This window comes from Microcaecilia unicolor, chromosome 9 (genome assembly GCF_901765095.1).
Source record: "Microcaecilia unicolor chromosome 9, aMicUni1.1, whole genome shotgun sequence".
Lineage (NCBI taxonomy): Eukaryota > Metazoa > Chordata > Amphibia > Gymnophiona > Siphonopidae > Microcaecilia > Microcaecilia unicolor.
Window position 1 is genome coordinate 35,828,943 of NC_044039.1, and position 23,149 is coordinate 35,852,091.

The following is a 23,149-nucleotide window of genomic DNA, read 5'->3' on the forward strand; positions in this document are numbered from 1 at the left end:
CTAGTACTAAATTGTTGCTAAGGATCTATTAATTGTTCTTAAAACACTAATTAGAGCCAATTAATAGATATGTGTACCAGTCATTGGTGATGCCCCACTTGGAGTATTGTGTTCAATTTTGGAGGCTGTATCTTGCTAAGGATGTAAGAAGACTTAAAGCAGTTCAGAAAAAAGCAACAAAAATGGTATGGGATTTGAGTAGCAAGTCGTGTAGAGAGACTTGCTCACCTGAACATGTATACCCTGGAAGAAAGGAGAAACAGGGGTGATATGATACAGATGTTCAAATATTTGAAAGGTATAAATCAACAGACAAACAATCACTCAGCTTCACCAATGGGGTCCTTTGTGATGCAGAGGTCCTGGTCAATTGCTCTGTCTTCCTTGTGCTAAATCTAGCCCTGGCGACATAGACTCAGGTTTGAGTGTGGTGTCCATCACAGCTGACTAGGGTTGGGTTTATTGAAGAGGCAACATGCTTGATCTTGGGAAGACTGAGGATGCAATAATAATCCTTGCTGGCAGCAGCGGATGGCACTGAGAGATCATCTTGGAGAAGGGTTCCCAGTACCGCTTGACAGGGCCGGCTTTAGGGGGTGTCAAACAGAGCAATTGCCCTGGGCCCCTATACCATAAGGCGCCCAAAACATGCCTCAAGCTAAAGAAGACATAGGCTGAAAACCGGTTTTTGGGTTCCCTCCCCAGTTTCTTCTCTCTGGGCCCCTGAATGTCTAACACCAACCCTGCCGCTTAAGCATGTCATATGGGTTGGGGAATACCAAGGAGTGAAAAATATAAACTGTATCTATGGGCAGCTGGTGAGTAATTCAGAATTAAAGAACATACACTAAACTGATCTAAAGTCTGCAACCAGCAAGTGATAAAACCATGAACGTGACACAAATTCCAGCCAGCTCACAAGAAACAAAAGAGTCTTCACTTCTTTCTCCTCTCCTCCTTTTATCTTTCTCAATTTTATTTCTAAACCTTCTGGAAACTGCACAGTCCAAATATTTAAACACAGTGGTTGATAGTTCAGAGACAGAAACTCCGCAGAGAGACAAACCCAGAAGCAAAGATTTCTCATAACCATCAATTTACCGGGCTAATGAAATATTCACACTGTAAGCAACAGCTACACATTTTATGCAGGGGCTCGCTCTCAGCTTCTAAGAACTGCCGTGACAGCAACATCAAGCAAGAGGGGGGGGGGGGGGGGGGGGGAACAAGCAAGAGGCACAGTGTCATTTATAAATAGCCATTTCCTCACTTAAATAATTTAAAAACCAAATACAGTTAAGTACCTCCATATGAGGACAACTGGCAACGGCAGGAAAATGGCTGCAGCATCTCATGCTATCCTCTGTATTCCTTCTTTCACCCCAGCCAGTCAAGGCTTGCTAAGTATCGCCATGCACAATTCATTGTCTCGATTCAACTATGTGACCACTCACAGACTTGTTTTGTGTTTTGAAAGGTATTTATTTTTTAAAAGTCCGAAGTCACCTCTCTACTGGACACTCTGCTCACGCTACAAATATACGTTCAAAAAAGGGAACAAAGAACCTCCCAAAATGTTAAACACTATCAAAAAAAGGTGAAGGAAATACGTGGCACTAACTGAAAAAAAAATGTCAACAAACTACACACATAGAATAAACAAAAATAATAAAATTAAAATAAAAATGGGAGGAAATCCGAAATTTAACAAAAGGGTCATTGGACCTGCTATAGCACAAAGCTATTCCAAATTTGGACTTCAAATTTTATTTCCGGTCACTTTTCTCTCCTACCCACGCTACTTGTGAACAAAATAACCTTCATTCAAAATGTAAAAAATCTAAAATTTATAAATATAAATAATGATCACTTGTCTGCATTTGCAGTTTACAGCGCTGAAGAGGCAAAGAACCACACCCAACGCCAACAGAGAATCAAAGTTGTTTCAGCTAGATACCTGCTCCCGGTGTAATAATTGGCTAAGCAGGCATCTTTTCAAAATGCCTGATTCTCTGTTGCCGTTGGGTGTAGTTTTTTGTTTCTTCCGCTGTAAACTATCCCGACATGGGTCGTGTTTCGGTGTGTGGACGCCTGCATCAGGGGTCAATTAGAGTATGAACTTTTGAAAACCACACAACCAAAAATTGGTGTTCCTCAATAAACCATGCAAACAGAATCATAAGCAGAGCAACTAAAAGTGCCACAGCGCACTGGTTACATATGTCAGCTCAGACGCAGCAAATAAATCCAATGGGATAACGGACAAAAAACACAGAATCAACCGCATCTTGAAATGTCGTGTCGGGTCTATTCGTTAAAGGACTCTTGATTTGTTCCACTCTTGAAGACCCATTCTTTTTTGCTGTTCTTATTTGTGTAATTTTGAACCCTCTCTTCTGCTGCCCAACGTCAGGGGTCAGGATGGTGCACGGTAAGCACAAATTCTAGAAAGACAGGTCCGAGCTGAACTGTCTTTATAGAATACTAGCTTAACTCATTTTTGCACCTAACTATAGGCACAAGCATTTATGCCTGCCAAAAGCTGCTGTAATTGCTCGCGTCTAGTGTTAGTTAGGCGCAAAAATGGAAGCATTCTATAACTCCACCCTTAAATCCTAGATTGTAAGCTCCTTTGAGCAGGGACTGTCCTTCTTTGTTAAACTGTACAGCGCTGCGTAACCCTAGTAGCGCTTTAGAAATGTTAAGTAGTAGTAGTAGTAGTAACATCCATGCCCCACCCTTGGCCACACCCCCTTTGGAGTTGAACATGAGATAAATGCAAATAAGTACATAAGTGTTGCCATACTGGGATAGGCTGAAGGTCCATTAAGCCCAGCATCCTGTTTCCAACAGTGGCCAATCCAAGTTACAAGTACCTCGCAAGATCCCAAAACAGTACAATACATTTTATGCTGCTTAACCTAGAAATAAGCAGCTGATTTTCCCCAAGTCCATCTTAATAATGGCTTATGGATTTTCTTTTAGGAAATTATCCAAACCTTTTTTAAACCCTGCTAAGCTAACTGCTTTTACCACCATCCTCTGGCAACGAATTCCAGAGTTTAATTAAACATTGAGTGAAGAAATATTTTCTCTGATTTGTTTTAAATTTACTACTTTCTAGCTTCTTTGCGTGCCCCCTAGTCCTAGTATTTTTGGACGGAGTAAACAAGCAATTCACATCTATCCATTCCACGCCACTCATTATTTATAGACCGCTGTCATATCTCCCCTCAGGCTTCTTTTCTCCAAGCTGAAAAGCTCTAGCCGCTTTAGCCTTTCCTCATAGGGAAGTCGTCCCATCCCGTTCTCTGTACCTTTTCTAATTTGAGATGCAGTGACCAGAACTGCACACAGTATTTGAGGTGCGGTCGTACCATGGAGCGATACAAAGGCATTATAATGTCCTCATATTTGTTTTCCATTCCTTTCCTAATAATAACTAACATTCTATTTGCTTTCTTAGCCACCGTTGCACTTTGAGCAGAGGGTTTCAACGTATCATCAGCGATGACACCTAGATTCCTTTCCTGGTCGGTGACTCCTAATGTGGAACCTTACATCACGTAACTATAGTTTGGGTTCCTCTTTCCCACATGCATCGCTTTACACATGCTCACATTAAACATCATCTGCCGTTTGATGCGCAGGTTACAGAATAGAGTCAGAGAGCAGATATTTGCATAACCAGTAATTAGTGCCAATTAGCCCTTCTTAAGGCCAATTATCGGTTGCTATTACCAATTACTTTTCATGCAAATCTGCGATCCGAGTGCAAAATTGTGTGCCTAACTTGGGGTGACCTATACAGAATTTCGGGAACAGTATGAATTTGCAAGGGTGTGAACATCACTGTTCCCTGTAAGCTGAGCAGGGGTCCTCCATCTGCATTGCTATCAGTAGGGGGTGGTGCTTCAATATTGTGTTTCAATTTCTAGGAACCCTGGAGTCCTGCAGAACTTGCCTATCTCTCTCTATTGAAAATGTGAGAGTGAAACAGCGCCACCCACTGGCAGGACTGTAGGTGGAGAACTCCCGCTAAGCTTAGAGGGAACAGTGGCGTACAAAGGGGCAGAGCATGGGTGGCACACAAGCCCGGCTCCCACTTACACATGTAAACTACAGAATACTGGAAGTTACGTATGTCCCTGCCACAGTTAGGCACCCAGATTTACACCAGGTCTAGAGCTCATTCAACTGTGGGTGCCGAAATGTTAGTAATGTCGATATTGGGTTACACTAGAATTCTAAAATAGAATGGTGGCGCCTAGCGCTGATCCCTCTAAGCTGAGCGGGAGTCCTCCAACTGCACTACTGCCAGTGGGTGGCAGTGCTTCAATATTGTGTTTTCAATCACTAGGGACAGGCAGGTTCCCTGGAGTCCTGCAGAGCTTGTCTGTCCCTCCCTATTGGAAATGTGACAGTGAAACAGCGCCACCCACTGGCAGAACTATAGGTGGACTCCCGCTCAGCTTAGAGAGAACAGAGGCACCTAGGTTCTGTTATAGAATAAACTTCTACCTCACATCCTCAGGATATAAAAATGGAGGCACCCAGTTATAGAACCGCCTCTGTAATGAAAACACACACACACATATGTGCATATATATTCCAGAAGATTTATGTCCCTCTAAGGTTTTGAGCTGAAAGACAAATAGGGATCAAACAAATCTTTAGTACTTGAAAAAGAAATCTAAGGTGAAATATAAATTATAACTAAAAAGTGTTAAAATCAGTTCATGTCATATGAAAACAAAGAGTCAGGAATTTATAATGCCTGGACAAAGTGTTATGCAAATTTTAGCACCCAATCTATACATGCAACTCATTAACCCATTAGTGCCCAATGTTCCCATAATAAGCCATATGGGAACAAATTGATTTGTTCCCGTATGGGAACACTGGCCACTAATGGGTTAATTCTTTGATGGAATCTGTTTAAATCCTCCCACCCACAGTCACTTCACTCCACCACCACCACCCACCACCCATAGTGATTACAATAAAAGTTTAGAGCATACATAGCTTAAAGCTTCCAAACTCCATGTAGCACATGAGATATTTCATTTCTTGTACATTTTTAGGAGAACTGGGCTTTAGGGACCTCAAAGCAGAAAAACAGTGGAGGTGGAGCCTAGCGGTTAAAGCAGCAGGCTGAGAACAAGGGAAGCTCCCACCTCTGCCACTTAAGGTCCTTGTCATCTCGGACACATCACTTAACTCTCCACAGTCTACCTCACTTAAGCCTCCACTGTCCAAAGGTACAAAGTAAGTCCACTAAGACAAGGAAGTATCTTGTAAACCTGACTGTAACTCATTTTGAGATCAGGCTATATAATCAAATCTAACATACAAGCCCAGGAGGGAAGACTTCTCCATTATGGCCAAGTATGCTCTCCTGTTTCTCATTTTCATCTTTGTACTCCTGGCTATCCTAATTATAACCCCACTGTTAACAAAGCCTGAGCCTTTGTCATTGTAAAGGATCTATAAAAAGAACAGAGAATGACGCTATCGCAGCAGGCATTATCTGTGTTCCGTGTGCTTTTTTCCCAGCAGATAAATGGATTGATGAAGACAGAGAAGGTCTGCAGTTCATGTATTTAGATTTAGTTCAGACATTTCTGTTGGTAGCTCAGGGAGTCCTTTACTCAAGTGTGTTAAGCTTTTGAATTTAAAATGCCCTAGCAGCAAAAATCAGTGCATTTTAGGTGCAACGGCTGCGCACCCACTGTTAGGGGCATGCCCAGAAGGTCCTCTGCAGTTAATACATGGACAAGTGCATTAATGCATGTGGAACCTGGCCACAATTAGTGCAGCTGCAGGAAATGCTAAATGAGGTCACGCTCACTGCACAAATGAAAGTTAGCGTGTGTGAATTACCGTGTACTCACCTCATTGTGCAATCCACACCCATTCTCCATCCACAACCTACCTTGTCCCTGCCCCAAACACAATATGCAGTTAATGTGCGAATTAGCGCACGCCACTGCGGTAGCTGTTAACATGCTCCTGCAATTGCACTTACCCCCAGATTATGTATAGGTTCCCAAATTTTGGTGTAGATCCTAGATCTGCGTGTAATTAGTTAATTTCTGTGTTTACAATCAATTACAGTGCACTCCATTTAAGTGCACGTTGGATAAGCGCATGCTCTGTTTAACTGCATGCCGTACGTCTGTCCCGTTTTTGGCGCCATCAATTTCTATGGGGACAAACTTCGGTTTAGCGCATCACTGATAAGTGAAAGATTCGCTTATATGCATGGTTTAAGACCACTCCTCTGCAGAAAAGACTCCGCATAAGCGCACGCACCGAATATGGAAGCCGATTGGCACATGACAAAGGGGCGATAAATTTGAAATCTCATTGGTTAACTGCCACAGGCAGAATAAGCGAAAGAAAGTTGTTAGAGTGTACACTGGAGTCATCGTCGTCATCGTGCAACTGTAAGACTTTAACACTGGCTGAACGAATAGAAGTTCTTAAAAAATTAGAAAACAAAGTCAAGTATCTATTGCTAAAGAATATGGTGTCAATCCCAGTCAAATTTCACATATCTTGAAGCAGTAAGATCAGCTTCTGGAAGACTGGCAAAACAATACAAATCCACACAGGAAAGGTAAGGGGGGGGGGGGAAGCTGAAGAGGTAGAAGATGCTCTTCTTCGGTGGTTTTCTCAAGTCAGGAGCAGACAGTTTCCTGTCAGTGGTCCACTGCTTATGGAGAAAGCTAATCAGCTAGCTGAAAGTCCTGGACTAACTGAATTCAAAGCCACTGTTGGATAGTTGGAAAGATGGAAGGAGAGGAACAACATAAAATTCAAGAAACAGCATGGTGAAAAACAAGACGCTGATGACTTTGGTGCTGAAAATTGTTTTTTTTTTTCAGTTCTTCCTACCATCTTAAACGAGTTTGCGCCTCGTGACATTTTCAATGCTGATGAAAACGGTCTCTACTGGCGAGCGATTCCTGATGAAATACTTGCATTCAAACAAGCCGAAACTACAGGAAGTAAAACATTGAAGGACTGACTGACGATCCTCCTTTGCTGCAATATGGATGGGAGTGAGAAGTTGGAACCACTCATCATTGGAAAGAGCAAACAGCCCCATTGCTTCAAGAATGTTAAGCGACTTCCTGTGTCATACGAGGCTAACGCAAATTCATGGATGATTGGGGAAATTTGGAAGCAGTGGCTAAAGAAGTTAGACGCTAGAATGCAGGCACAAAAGCGTCAGATTTTGTTGCTTTGTGATAATTGTGCTGCACACAGTGATGATGTCAGGCTGTCTAAAGTCAAGGTGGTCTTCCTGCCACCAAACACTACCTCTCTGATCCAACCTATGGATCAGGGCATAATAGCCAATTTCAAACAACATTATCGGACTCTTGTGCTACGTCGTCTGATGAGCATTATGGATGACCAGACTGGCAAGGATAAACGTGCAGTTGAACTGGCTTGTAATCTATCACTGTTGGATTCCCTACATATGCAGAAAGAAGCCTGGAATCATGTTACACAGGCAACCATTGTGAACTGCTACAAGTGGGCAAGCTTTGTTAAGGATGTGGAGAGGGACGAAACAGATGCAGCTGTTGCAAACGCGTCAGATGAACAGGCTATTGACATCCCAGCCAGAGCTACTGAAGAGGAGTTTCATCACTACGTAGCTGTTGATTATGATCTACAAACAGCTGACGACAGCACTGATGTTGAGATATGCGCCTACACGCAGGCAACTGCTGATGATGAAATGAGCAGCGAGGCTCATGCTGATGAAATTCAACAACCTCCTGTCACTTTTGCAAGAGCGCTGGAAAGTCTCAACACCGTGCGGGCCTATCTGGAGGCCACTGGATGTGAGTGCTATGACAGTTTTATCATTTGGCAGACGTAGTCTATGGAATTCACAGACCCAAGAGTGTACAGAGGACTATGACTGATTACTTCAAGTAAGCCTAACGTCAGTTAACGGAGACTTTATAACGTCAGTTAACGGAGACTGTATACTGTACGTATAATAAACAGTACTGTACATATGTTTATCAGATGTCAAGCTTCTCTTTTGGGTCACAACTGTTAAGTGCACGCTCCGGTTAACGGCATGTATTTCTTTGGTCCCAGACCCTTGCACTTAACCGGATTGCACTGTATTTGCATTAACAAGCACTTAACTGGCAGTAATTAGGAGTTACACATGGATGTGCCCTATGCTCTATTCTGTAATGTGTGCCTAAATTTCATGGAGGGGCATTTTCGAAAGAACATCTAAATCAGAATTTGAAAGTTTTACAAAGAAGGTCATCTTCGAAAAAGACGTTTATCTTTTGTGTTCGAAAATGCTATAGATGTCTTGTGATTTGGACTTCCTTTTTTTTTTTTGGTCCATTTTCAAACAAGAGATGTCCAAATGCAAGTCATCCAAAACAGAGGAGGAGTGGCTTAAAGGTTAGTGCAGCGGGCTTTGATCCTGGCAACATGAGTTTAATTCTGCTCCTTGTGACTTTGGGCAAATCAAATGCACAAGGGACATTTTTGGATATGACATCTAAGCCTGAATTTGGACATTTTTTGTAAAGGGTCCAAAATCAGAGGAAAGGTCATTTTCTACAAAAAAAAAAAAAGTCTACCTTTTCCTTCTGAAAATGCTGTTTGGAAAAATATTTTGTGATTTGGGGGAGTAAGGGGAGGTGATCCCCGATTCCCTCCAGTGGTCATCTGGTCATTTGGGGCATCTCTTGTACGGAGTAGAGGAGTAGCCTTGTGGTTAGTGTAGCAGACTGTGATCCTGGGGATGTGGGCTCAATTCCCACTGCAGCTATTTGTTATAAAAACAGGTCTAGCTCAAAGCATCTAAGTTTTAGTCTTGGACGTTTTTGTTTTGTTCCATTATGGCTGAAAGACGTCTAAGGAACGCCCAAGTCCCGCCTTGAACACACCCCTGGCACGCCCCCTTGAGATCCAGACGTCCTTCTGACGGACTTCAGAGAAAGACGTCTAAAAATAGGTTTCTAAAATACTGATTTGGACGTCTTTGTGAGATAAACGTCCAAATGCAGACTTATATCACTTTTTGGACATTTTTCTCTTTTGAAAATGAGTCTGATGGTTGCGCAACTCCAAGAGGCTGTGGCCATGAGAGAGGCACGGGTCTCAGAAATTAGGTTATAGAATACCTGCATTTGCACACCTAACTGCCCTCAGGGGTCCTCTTACTAAGCCACGGTAAAAAGGGCCCTGTGCTAGCGACGGGGGCTGTTTTTGCCGTGTGCTGTGGCCCTTTTTACCGCAGCGGGTAAAAATGCCTCAAAGTAGCCATGGCCATGCGGCAAGATTGCTCTTACCGCGTGGTCATGCGAGGGGGAACACTTACAGCCACTCACTGAGGTGGCGGTAAGGGCTCCTGAGCTAACCTGGTGGTAACTAAATAGCACACAGCACTGCCTGAATACCAGCAGGTTAGCGCCGCACTGCAAAATACGGAACGATTTTCCACACTGAGGCAAATGGCCCGTGCAGGGAATGGAACTACCGCCGGCGCCTGCGTTGGGCCAGCGAAGTTCCAGATTAGCGTGTAGTAAACCCGTTTTGGGCCTACCTCCACTTTATAAAAGGGCCCCTCAGTTAGGTGTGAGCATTTACACCAGATTTTGCCAGGCCTAATTGATCACACCCGGTTAGGTACAAGAAGTGTGCTTAGACAGAATTGTGTAAAGAGCAGGGGCGTAGCTGTGGGGGGCCATGGGGGCCTGGGTCCCCGCAAATTTCATCCTGGCCCCTGGTTTGGCTGGCGGGGGTCCCCAACCCCCGCCAGCCGAAGCCTTCTTCAATTCCGGTCTCCAGCTCAGCCGCCTTCGCTGACCTGCTCTTCTTTCTTCTTGCTTCTCCTGTGCAAGAAGAAGAGCAGGGCAGCGAACGTGGCTGCACTGGAGACCGGCGCTGAAGAAGGCTTCGGCTGGCGGGGGTTGGGGACCCCCACCAGCAAAGGTATTTATTTGTGAGAGGAAGCGGCAAGGAGGCGAGGCGGGGGGGGGTGAGGTAGTGGGGGGTGAGGCAAGGCGTGGCGGTGGGGGGCGAGGTATGGCAGGAGGCGGCTAGGGGGCACTCAAAATGTGCCCCCAACCTCGGGCTCTGGCCCCCTCCAACCGTGAGGTCTGGCTACGCCCCTGGTAAAGAGCGCTCTGTGCAGCAGGGATCCTAACAGCGTCTAATTTGGGGTGCCATTCATTGAATCTGGCTTTTAACATCCCCTAATTCACGCATCAATAGCTTAATTCATTTTGGTATAAGGATCCCTTAATGTGCTAAAACTGATCTCTCCTACACCTTTAATTGCAGTCTACAAAGTGTTTTGGACGTTTTCTTAATGGAAGGATTATGTTTTTGGATTGGTATGCCTGTCTTGCTTCTGTAAGAGGTATGAGAGTCACACCAGGTGTAAGGTGTGGCAGCATTCCCAGATGGATTTATATGGATTTGTCACAAGAACTGCATCGTACCATAGGAAGGCTTTTAATAAATTAGGAACAGGTTTGCTCAAATGAAAAACATCTACAATAACAAAGGCACAGGGCCTGTGTGATAGGTCATGACGCTCTCTCTGCTTCACACTCGCCCAATTTTTCAGCAAGCCTAGGGAGTGGAGGACGCAGCTTTGTCTAGACATTAAGGAATTCTGCCCATGTCACCAGACCAAGAAAACCAGCCTTGTCCTTTCAATAACTCAAGACAAGCATGAAAAAAACACCTCTTCCATGATATATGATGCACACACACAGGAACGTGCAAAAAATCCTCTTCATCACAAAACGTCCTCCTGTCTACATGCTGTAAACAGAACATCTGAATAGTGAGAAAGAAAGACATGTCCAGCAAGGCTGGAATTTAACCTACAACAGGTCTATTCGGAAATGTTGTGTCCCCAAGATTTATAAGGATGGCCATGTGGCATAGAGCACAGAAGTTCAAAAGTGCCCACCAGCACAACCTATGCAAGGGTACTGGGCGTTCTAGGTAAACCTTCAACCTTACTCCTCCCATCATTTCAGATTCCTAATCCACCTCATGACAGCCTGCTTTTAAATATGAAACTTTATTTTGCATGTGTGCATAAAAGGATTATAGGAAAATTCTCACCCTTCTCAGAACCTCTTTTCAAGGCTGTTTTGAAAACATATTTTTAATAGATTCATTTCATAATGTGTCTCTGTGGTGCAGAGCGGCTGCACCAGACGGGTGAGGCAACAAAAGGAGTTGTTTGTTCTTGGTTGATTGTCTTCTGCTTTGAATGGACTCTTTCTCTTTTTATGACTGGCATTCTTTTCATATTTTACTTTTACATCACTTTGATTTATATGTTTAAAAAACGTGATTCATCAAGCTGTAATAAATATAAACGTAAACTAGCACTGAAGAATAGCGTTTAAATGGAGTTCCGTGTATAATTGAAAATTAGGGCTAATTAGTGTCAATTAACTTCAATAATCACCGTTTATTGGTTGTTATAGTGTCAATTAGCAGCTAATTAGGCAATGAAGTTACATGTGTAACTGCACTAGTCTATAATCTATATGCACTAGTGTGAAAAAATACACACAAAATTACAGACTGAGGGGGCTTGCGACTCCTCCACTTTTGGCTCAAATCCCCTCTCCCCCCCCCCCCCCCCCCCATTTCTGCACCTACTGAATGACTGGTAGGAATGCCCAATTCCTGTTAGCTGAAGGGGTCTGCTGCCCCTCTTCTCATGCTGCCTCAGAATGAGGAAGTTGGTGGCATGCTTCTAGCCACCAACACCAATATTCCACACACATGCTCAGTTTATGCCCATGAACTGAGCATAAGCGAGGAATGTCGGTGTCTGGAAGCATGCCACCAACTTCCTCGCTGCTAAAAAAGCATGAAGGTGGCTCGGGCAGTGGACTTCTTCAGCTGGAGAGGCTTGGGCATCCCTACATGTAAAGGTATGATTTTTAACATGGTGGTGGGGGGAGGGGACAGAAGAGAAGGAAATGCAAAGACACATAGGTTCCAATGTTGTCTTTATGAGATATGCTTAAAATAAGTACTTTTTCCCAATTTTGAAATAGCAAGTTATGCCCTCAGCATCTCTTTTTTGTTTCGTTCTTTTCGGCACAAAACCTCGTTTTTAACCTCTGTCCTTCCTGTGCTACATAACTGATTTCCTCCCTCAGATACACGCAGTAACCCAGAGAGTCTTAGAAATATTGATCAAATTGAAGAGTATTCATGCTTATTTAGAATTAATCCAGTTTAAGCTGGTGGTTCAGGCCCTTATTTTATCACAGCTAAACTATGTGGTTTGTAAAGAAACAATCCGTAGAAAAATTCAGATTGGCCCCCAGTTGAAGCTAGGGCTATTTTCATGCTATGCATCCTGGTGTTTTCTACATTATATGGTCAGGTTCCCTCATCACGTATGTGTGATTTGATTACTTTCCCAGATAGAAACCTCAGATGCACTTTGAGACACCATCTAGACCTTCACGTCCCAAGTCCCAAATCCCAAACGTGTATTTCATAAATCATGTTCACTTGAGGACAGCCCAACTTGTGGAACCATAGGGATAGAGGGTTTAAAGGGTGGAAGGAGGGGGCAGTAGTGGGTAGGTCATAAGCATGTTTTTGTTTGGAAGCACTCAAATTGAAAGTTTGAAACAGTAGCGTACCAAGGGCAGCAGCAAGGGGATGCACGGAGCAATCACACAGCTGTTGGCTCCGCCAGTTCTCTGCCCCCTCTGACGTTACTTCCTGTTCCGGGGCAGGGGATCGGCGGAGCCAACAGCCATGCGACTGCTCCGTGCACCCCTAGATGGTGAGAAGGATGCGCTTCAGGGGGAAGGGTGGATGATGTGCTTCGGGGGGGGGGGGGGAGGGGGTGATGCACCGGGGGGGGCGCAATGCACCAGGAAGGCATAGCGGTGACCCACCCCAGGTGGCAACCAACCTAGGTACGCCACTGGTTTGAAATTGCCCGCTATTGGTGAAACAGGTTCCCGTTGGGATCTCTCACAAAGCCAAGTTGTGCTTTTTTGCTGCGTGATATAAGTTTTAAAGTCAGAATTGATACAAAATATGTATTTTGAGTAAAGCAATGAAGTGGCATTGAGTAGACGAAAGCAAAATCAGTTAGAGGTTTTTGGCTGATGATGGGTTCGAGTCATAAGGAGCTGTGGGTTCTTTGAAAATTATATCAAGTGGGTCATGTCAAGAGTGACTTTATCCCACAGCGATAACCTTTGACTGCTGAGACCTTTCTTTCCTCCGTTTTTAAAAAAGAAAAATATGATGAATGTTCTGGGTACAATGCTTTAGAAACGCATTCACTAATGAGTTTGTTGGGCTGGTGTACAATTTTCTGCATTTGAAGTTATTAGCTGGGCTATCATTGTGGAAGAGCTCTTTGTTGCTTAGGTATTTACTGATAACTTTTAAATATACAAATGGCCAGATAAAGTATATATGGATTTTCAGAGCAGTACGTATATGGATTTCTGCTGCAGGGCCACCAAGGCAGGGGGAAGGGGGGCCAAAATTCCCCGGGCTCGGGTCTCCAAGGGGGGCCCGGCGCTGGGGTCTCTCTCTCTCCTGCTCCTGACGGTACCGGGCCCCCCTTGGAGGCTGGGGAGGACCCGGAGCTTCCTCCAGCACTGCTCTTCTGCCCATTGCTGAGCAGCTGCTTTTCCTCTCAGGCACGCGTGCTTGGTTTTGAAACCCAGCATGCCCTGCGAGGAAAAGCAGCCATAGGGGCAGGCAGTCAGCGCTGGAGGAAAAAGACATCTTCTGCTGGCGGGGCCTGGGATCCCTGCCAACCAAGGTATTTCAGCAGCGACAGTGATTGGGGGGGGGGGGCCGCAGCAATGAGGGGGCCGCAGAGATCAGTGAATTGGGGGGGGGGGCGGCAGTGGCCCTGACCCGGGCCTGGCGGCAGCAGCCCTACCCCAGGCCCAGTTCAGTCTCTCGGCGGCCCAGTTCTGCTGATGAAAATACACATAACTTTGAATAGCCAGTTACACATCAAACAATTATACAACAGCCAAACTGCTGAATACTGACCTCAATGTGGGCCAAATCTATAACTAGGCAACTATCAATAGGTGCCCACAGGCATATCGTAGGAGACTATTCTATAAAGAAATATGTGTCTACCCTTCCTTTATAGATTACTAGGAGAACCATGAAAATATGTGCCTGTGTTAAGCATAAACCCTTGCATTGGCCACAGAACAGGCGTATGTGCACCTAAGTTCCAGAAATATTCACATAACCTTATACACGGCACACACTGCCTTTTATTTTCTTGGCCCAAAGCTCTAGAACGACCTACCCCCTTTTATTCCGCTCTGAAACGTCACCTACTCAAATCTTATTATTTCTCTGTTGCTTTTAAAACATCCCAGCAGTGATTTTCTCTTGACTAGGGTTCAACTGTTCATATTTAATTGTAAGTACTGCATGCTCTTGGTTTGGTTGTTGTCTTTCCTGTCATAATGGAATTCTTTTTTCTGTGTTTTTTTAAATTTTTTTTTTTTTAAATTTTTTAAAGCTTTTTTTGTAAACCGCCCTGACCTGCTTGTTCAGAAAGGGAGGTATAGCAATAATAAATAGAAACATAGTAACCTGTAAGTTATGCGCATAAACATGAGTCCCACCCTTGCTCCACCCAGACTCTGCCTGGGTGTACCTGTGAAATATGCACTATGGAAAATACATGCATATGTTCTATCATTCTAAAGAAACACATGCGTAATTGGCAGATAACTCTGAACATGTACTTTACACAATTGCCCTTGTGCAAGGGAATTCTGTAAATGGCGCTTAAATTTGTGTGCGCAATTTAACTGAGTAACGAGCCTGTTAGCACCAAATACTTGAGCACTAACAATCAATTACTGATGCTAACTGGCAACAATTTGAATTTACGTGTGCATCTTGCTAGGCCCTATTCTATAAAGGTGCGCATATAAATGTTTCAGCGTAAAACTGAAAAGGGGCGTGGTCGTGGGAGGAGCACGGGAAGAACTAGTGAACATGCTCCTCCCATGACCACGCCCCCTTTTCAGTATTAGAGAATATGGGAGATCCGCTCCTAATTTAGGAACAAGGGTTTACACTAGGGTTGTTGGTGTAAATCCTCACACCCAATGAGTGCAGATCCCAGCGCTAAGCACTATTCTTTAAAGGCTCAATTAACAGCGCAGTTTATAGAATAGCACTCAGTGCTCATTTTTTTGGCACCCGTCTATTGAACCTAGTCCATAGTGTATAAAGTTAATCAATATAACAACCCAAATTCAATTAAATTCAGACCTATAAAAGAGAAGTTCTGTTGAAACCTGCTCACCCTGCCTTACAGTACTCCATAAACTCCACCAACACAGCAATCACTTCCTGTGAAAAGTGTTACATCAACCCTTCCCCAGACACAGTTTTTTTTTACCTGTAATATCTGGATTGCAGGTACGTTGAACATACAGCTTTGGACACATGGCTGGCTGAACCAAAGTCTATGACCTTGACCCTGTATGGCTGTCTGGATGGATCCACTAGCATGATGTTCTCTGGCTTGAGATCTGCATGAATCAGCCCCAGGCTTTTCAGCTTCATTAGAGCAGTGGCCACCTGCTGGAGAATGGGTCGAATGTACTTGAGAGGTAAAGGGCTGAACTTGTTTTGTTTCAAGAAATCGTAAAGGTTTTGCTCCAACATTTCAAATACCAGACAGGTGTGGTTCTTATGTTGAAAGCACTCATAAGCTCGGACAAAATTGTAGTCATCTGCACTTTCTGTGCTCAGCCGGGCCAGTATGCTCACCTCGATCTGGCCCTGCCGAGCATAGGAAGGATGATTCTTCAGGATCTTAATCGCCACAATTTCATTTGTGCCACGTTTCCAACATTTTACCACTTGTCCAAAAGTCCCTCGACCTAGAAACTCAAGTACTTCGTACGTGTTGGTCATAGAACACAGAACCTCATGTTGCACCAGCTGGTAATCCCCTTCACTGTTAGAGCCGCTGTTTTTGGAGGTGGCAGTGGAAGTGGTAGCTGTGGCTACCGTGGCCCCACTGGCATTGTTCTGAATCATTGGTGGATGCTCTTCAATAATCTGAACACTACTGTTGTTCTCAATCTCCTCACTCTTGCGCTTCAGTCCACATTTTTGGTAGGTGTCCAGGAGGCTCACAGTGCTTCGACGCATTAGGTTATGTGGTCCGCCCAGTGCTTGCCCAGACAAGGCAACCACACCCGATGTGCTGCTGGCAGATGTCACCACAACATGCCCAGTGGTTGCTGGCAGGATGATGGTCTGCTCGTAAGGGAGGCTGGGGTTGGGAACGTGAAGAGAGGTGTTGACGCCTACTTGGTTGGCTGGCACATTTTTGCCGTGGTTGTAGACTTTACTGTGTGTGCCGTACCCAGTCATATCCCAGTTTGAGCTCGGTTCTACTTTTAATTTTTTCACACTACAGAAGGCACTTGACTGAAGGGTGTGAGGTGAAAATACTTGCACTTGCGAGGCCATTCCTGCAAAGAAATAAGTTTTCAGAAAGTCACTAAAGCTGAAAGGATATCATGAACACAACACCTAAGATTAAAAGATTCGCAGGGACTAAGATAAACATGTCACAGTGACCAGAGACATTTAGGAAGCAGGAAAACGTGCTAAACTTCATAATTTTCCCCTCTAATTACAACACATACAAAACCAATTCACCTTAATGAGAATCTAAGCAAATCTACCTCCCCCAATACCAACTTGTACATGTACATACAAAAGAAATCAAAGAAAAATGGAAGGCATTTGTAATTATTGCTTTCTTAAGCCTTAGCAGATATTTAGGGGGTAATTCAAGAAGAAGCTGCGTAATTTTAGACAGCAGGAACATCACAGACAGCGTTATTCTAATCATTTAGGAGCAGAACTGGTCTCTTACAGATTACTGACTAGCAGAATAGCAAGTTGCCATGTTTTGATGGTGTTTGCCAGTTGGCATACATATTGGCAGGGTTTGAGCAGAGCATGCAAATGCATGCATAAATTATAGAAAGCTATACTTTATGTGCATTCTGACTAAAATTTAGGTGTGGGCACTTGCACCAGCTATAGGGTTGGTATAAGTACTCCCACCATAAGGGATAAATTCTATAGATCACACTAAAAAGTAGGCACCAAAAAAAATGCTTAAGAGCTATTCTATAAGCCAAGCCTAAAGTTAGGCATGGTTTATAGAATAGTGCTTAAGTCCCGGGGGACATGTGTAAATTTAGGCGTGTCCATTTGCACCAATGAAAACGTTGGTGCAAATGGATGCACCTAAATTTAAACATGGACCCACCTTATTCTATGTAACCCACAACCACGCCCACGATCTTCCCTGAACCACCCATGACCCTCCCATTTCTGTGCCTCATTTTTCAGGACATGTGTAAAATTTAGGCGTGGATCATATGTCTAAATTTACACATGTACATCTTAATCAATTCCAATTAAAACCAATAATTGCTTGTCTAGAAGCCAATTATTGGCATTAATTGGCTTGTTATTCAATTAAATTGTGCTCACAAAATGGGTGCGCAGCCAAATTTGCATACGCAATTTTTGGAATCTTTTATAGAATTAGAGGGTAAATGTAAGCATGTTTTCAGCCACTTGGGCTAGTATTCTATAAAGAAATAGGTGCCTACTGTTCTTTATAGAATAGGCTTAAAATAGGTGCCTATTTACATCCTTATCCTAGGCGCCTTGTTATAGAATTCCCTTCCACATGGAAAAGCCTCCCCCTAAAAACTCATTGACCACTTTTAGCATAAAAGGCTACATTCTATACATGGCGCCTGAAAAATCTGTGTGGTAAAAAAATACGCCTAGGCGTATTCTCTAAAGTACACCTAAATTTTATAGATTAGGCTTAAATTTCCATGCAGTATATAGAATACACCTAGCGCCTGTCCACACGACCAAATTTGGTCACATCAACTTAGCTGAAAATCTATAATAAAATCTTTGGATCAAAAAATCATCTGATTCACATTCCAGCCCCCAATTAACAATTTCAACTTTTTGTACTCTTAATTTGGGTTATTAATCTGTTTTTATAAACTTATTCACTAAAACAATCTTTATTTGAAAAAATGTATTTTTAAAAAAATTATTTTTTTGTGCTTGGAAAGTCGTGACCTCCACCATATGAATTCCACCATATCCAGTGGTCACTGTTATCTATCATCGCACAAGTCCACAAATTGTAATATGTTCTTAAGAGAAAAATCCAACACAACCACAACTGAAAATGTTTATCAAAACCACGTATCTTATGCTTATGCGTTGGACATGGTAAAAATCATATGGTGGAGGTCAAGACTGTTTTCTGTGCACAAAAAAATAACTTTTTTAAAACATATTTTTCAAATAAAGATTGTTTTAGTGAATAAGTTTATAAAAACTGATTAATAACCCGAATTCAGTGCACATCCATTTAGGCCACGTTTAACTTAACTTAATATTTAACTTAACCCCAATGCCTAAGGGCCTCTTTTACAAAGCTGCGCTACCGATTCTCGGTGCAGCAAATGAGAGGAAGCCCGTTCATTTCCTATTGGCTACCTCTCATTTGCTGCGCAGGAATTGCTAGTGCGGCTTTGTAAAAGAAGCCCTAAATTATGAGCAAAGCGGGTGTATTCTATAATAATGCACATAGATTTTAGAAACGTCCATGACCTGCCCATGCCATGCCCATAACCACGCCCCTGTTCAACTATGCGACTTGGAATTTGCATACACCAAATTACAGAATACACTTAGCAAGTTGTGCACTTAAATCTTAATTTATGCCAATTATTCCTGATAATTGCTTGTCAACATCCAATTACCAGCACTGATTAGCTAGTTAACCAATTAAGTTCTGCACACAGAAATTAAGGCACAATATATAGAATTTGGGGGGAAGCCTCTTCCCACCAGTTCTAGGGTCTTCTCCTCTATCTGCAGTCAGCAGTGACCCTCCTGGATTAAGGGTCTGAGTCACAGACTTCCCACAGCCAATCAGGGTATCAACAATGAATTTGCATAAGATAAAGCTACATGCCTCAGAGCCCCAGTACCTCATACACAGTCACTGGGGGCATCCTGAAATGAAAGTGGCTGTATAGAAGTGGAGTTCCAAGACAGGTTTGAGAAGCTTGGCAGTAAGGCTTATTTCTCATTCTGAGTTTCAGAAAAAAATGTTGAGTCAGTCAGCCCTAATATATGAAGGTGCAAAAGAGAGGCAAAAGATACACGAGCAGTGATCAGCAAAATGACCTAGTATAAGGTAACCAGGGACAGAAGAAAGATACCAGAAGACTATAAAACACCAGTATGGCACAAAAAAAGAAGTTTATTGAACAAACTCGGCGCAGCTTTTTCAAGTCGATCACTCTATGCCAGCTTTCCATGCATCTGCCGATCAAATCGGGTCTGAGTTGCACTAGAGACTAAGGCCTATATTCATTCAATCATTGACATATATGACAGTCCATTTTTCTTTACTGATGCAAACGTACACTGAAACATGGCCGCATAAGGTCTGGCCAACAAACTTATTTTTGTGTGTCATACTGGTGTTTTGTCTCTAGTTATCTAGCTGATCCCTAATATATGAAGTTCATAAAGAAATGAGCTACCAAAAATCAAAGCCCACCAAGAAAATGAGAAGAGACTCTTCATAAGTTGTGGACCTCAGGACCTCCAATAACTTTGAGATACAATCTGATGCCATACTTTACATTTCTATCCACCCTTTGTTTGTCTTGTAGCAGCTAAAACTCAATGCTTACCATTGCTATACCACTACTGGATATGTTCAATATGTCCTAGCATTAAAGAGCTTACAATCTAAGTGGGTACCTGAAACAATGTGACTAGGCCAAGGGCACAAGGAGTGTCCATGGCAGAAGCAGGTTTTGAACCCTGACACATCCTTGACTCTCGGCCCATCGTTCTAACCGGCCCCAAACAGGATAATTTAAAACAATCTTTTACTAGTCTTTAAAAGATGCATGGAAATATCCATTGGTTTTGTAAGTCATAGCCTATAAGGCATTTCTACGAAAATGTTTAAAAAAATCTTTTTGCAAAGATTACTGAAGAAACCAAACCGTCAGGAGACCTCTGATTTGGGAAACCAATGGCAACTCCTTTAGCAGAAGGAAGAAAGCAAGCTCTGTGGTTTATTAAAACACTCCAACTGGAAGAACAGGAGGAGTGTATGAGAGGAGGGTATAAGAAGAAAAATCTATCATTTCCTTGATTCTCTCACACCTGTTGCAAAATTGAGGATTATAGAGAAATATGTTACCAGACCCAATGCCATTTCTCTGATCCTTTGCTCCACATGCACGCTCCGAAAAAACAAACCCCAAAAGGGTACCTCTTAACTGAATGTCATCTCTTCTACCGACATCTTCCCTGTCTTCCACTGTATTGTGACTCTCTTCTAGAAAGTCTTCTATTAACAGATATTATATCCAATTGTATGATTTTATCAAAAACTTCCATGTCATTGAACCCCCTCCCCCCCCCACACACACGCACTCACACACACACAAATAAAATGCTGCCATACCCCAAACCCAAATTCCCATAGCTGTATCAGTAAATCAGCAGCCAGGAGACTGAGCCGAGCCTTCTTGTGTTGTAAAAGGTCTTCCCTGTATGTGCTCCAGTCTGAAATATATCTATCTCTAACCCTGCTTTGAGGCCTCCGTGACTCAGCCACGAAGCTGCTCTACCCTCCTTTCCTCCCTCCTCCTTCTGTACCAGAAAGTTGACTTATGTCACCATGAATCACCAGCCTGTGACATGCCAGTGAGTTCACATCTGCAGAAATAATGATGATGAACATATTGGTCAAACTATCACAAGCTGTATGACACAGTCAAGTTCTGGCCCTCTCTGCTCAAGTCAAGAGAATTCAAGCAAACAACAAAATCTCTCTAATACCAGTTCTACAGCTGAATAGTAGCAGATTTAGAGCAAGAAGCAGCATTCCAAGAAAGTGTAGGAGTAGTAGGCTGTGTGCTCTCAACCCTGCACGGTACTATGTAGCTTTTGGTAACTTAGGAAAGTCATGCCCTAAGGTGCCCTTTAAAGGTGAGTTGTCATGTTCATCGACATGGGCTCCCCACCCCAGGCGAGATGCATCCGTCGTCAGCACTTTCGTGGGCTGCGGAATTTGGAATGGACGTCCCAGGGTCAAATTGGTCCGTATGGTCCACCAGAGCAGTGAAGTGCGGCAACTGGTGGAGAGGCGGATGACATCCTCTAGATTCCCGGTGGCTTGGAACCACTGGGAAGCTAGGGTCCATTGAGCAGATCTCATGTGAAGACGAGCCATGGGAGTCACATGAACTGTGGAGGCCATATGACCCAGAAGTCTCAACATCTGCCGAGCTGTGATCTGCTGAGACGCTCTGGTCTGCGAAGCCAGGGCCAAGAGATTGGTGGCCCTCGCTTCGGGAAGGTAGGCCTGAGCCGTCTGGGAATTCAGCAGCGCTCCTATGAATTCCAGAGACTGAGTTGGCTGGAGATGGGACTTTGGGTAATTTATCACAAACCCCAGCAGCTCCAGAAGTTGAATAGTGCACTGCATGGACCGGAGGGCTCCTGCCTCCGAGGTGTTCTTGACCAGCCAATCGTCGAGATATGGGAACACGTGCACTCCCAGCTTGCGTAGGTAGGCCGCTACCACCACGAGGCACTTGGTAAACACTCGTGGGGCAGAGGCGAGCCCAAATGGCAGCACACAATACTGAAAGTGGCGTGCGCCCAGGCGGAATCTGAGATACTGTCTGTGAGCTGGCAGTATCGGTATGTGAGTATATGCGTCCTTTAAATCCAGGGAACATAGCCAATCGTTTTTCTGAATCATTGGCAGAAGGGTGCCCAAGGAAAGCATCCTGAACTTTTCTTTGACCAGGAATTTGTTCAGGCCTCTCAGGTCTAGGATGGGACGCATCCCCCCAGTTTTCTTTTCCACAAGGAAGTACCTGGAATAGAATCCCTGCCCTTCCTGCCCGGGTGGTACGGGCTCGACCGCATTGGTGCTGAGAAGGGCGGAGAGTTCCTCTGCCAGTACCCGCTTGTGATGGGAGCTGAAAGACTGAGCTCCCGGAGGACAATTTGGAGGCAGGGAGGCCAAATTCAGGGCGTATCCGTACCGCACTATTTGGAGAACCCACTGGTCGGAGGTTATGAGAGGCCACCTTTGGTGAAAGAATTTTAACCTCCCTCCGACCGGCAGGTCGTCCGGTACGGACACTTGTAGGGCGGCTATGTTCCCATGGATCCAGTCAAAAGCCCGTCCCCGGCTTTTGCTGTGGAGGCGCAGGGGGCTGCTTAGGCGCACGCTGTTGACGGGAACGAGCGCGCTGGGGCTGTCCCTGTGCCTGACGAGGCCTTCGGGCCGGCTGGTTGTACCTACGCTTCGCAAAAGAATAGGGTGCAGCCTGCCGAGCCCGGGAAAAAACGCCCCGCCCGCGGGGGCGGGTGCTGAAGGCGCCCGGTGGGAGAGCTTGTCGAGAGCGGTTTCCCGCTGATGCAGTTGGTCAACCATCTGCTCGACCTTCTCGCCAAAAATATTATCCCCCCGGCAAGGGACGTCAGCCAGTCTCTGCTGGGTGCGGTTGTCCAGGTCAGAGGCACGCAGCCATGAGAGCCTGCGCATCACTATACCTTGGGCCGCAGCACGAGATGCCACGTCACAGGTGTCAAAAATCCCCCTGGACAGGAACTTTCTGCACGCCTTCAGCTGCCTGACCACCTCCTGATAAGGCCTGGACTGCTCCGGCGGGAGCTTATCGACCAGGTCCGCCAGCTGTTGCACATTGGTCCGCATGTGGATGCTCATATAGAGCAGGTAAGATTGGATGCGGGTCACGAGCATGGAGGATTGGTAGGCCTTCCTCCCAAATGAGTCCAGAGTGCGAGACTCCCGCCCCGGGGGCGCCGAGGCGGTATCCCTCGAACTCCGTGCCCTCTTGAGAGCAGAATCCACGACCGCTGAGTCATGGGGCAACTGGGGCCGCATGAGCTCTGGGTCAGAGTGGATCCTGTACTGGGACTCTGCTTTCTTGGGAATGGTGGG

The 23,149-nt window shown here is 44.5% G+C and overlaps 1 protein-coding gene across 2 annotated transcripts in view; it reads right to left on the reverse strand.

Annotated features, from left to right (window-relative positions):
* The window catches only part of HIPK2 (homeodomain interacting protein kinase 2), a 283,961-nt gene extending 263,273 nt beyond the window's left edge, over positions 1 to 20,688 (reverse strand). For both annotated transcript variants that reach the window (XM_030214137.1, XM_030214136.1), the window contains exons 1-2: positions 20,630 to 20,688; positions 15,464 to 16,550 (exon numbers count right to left, since the gene is read on the reverse strand). In XM_030214137.1, the coding sequence (XP_030069997.1) occupies positions 15,464 to 16,550; positions 20,630 to 20,648 (1,106 nt within the window). In that variant the 5' untranslated portion in view covers positions 20,649 to 20,688. The remainder of the gene's footprint in view (positions 1 to 15,463; positions 16,551 to 20,629) is intronic.
* Positions 20,689 to 23,149: the final 2,461 nt, after the last annotated feature.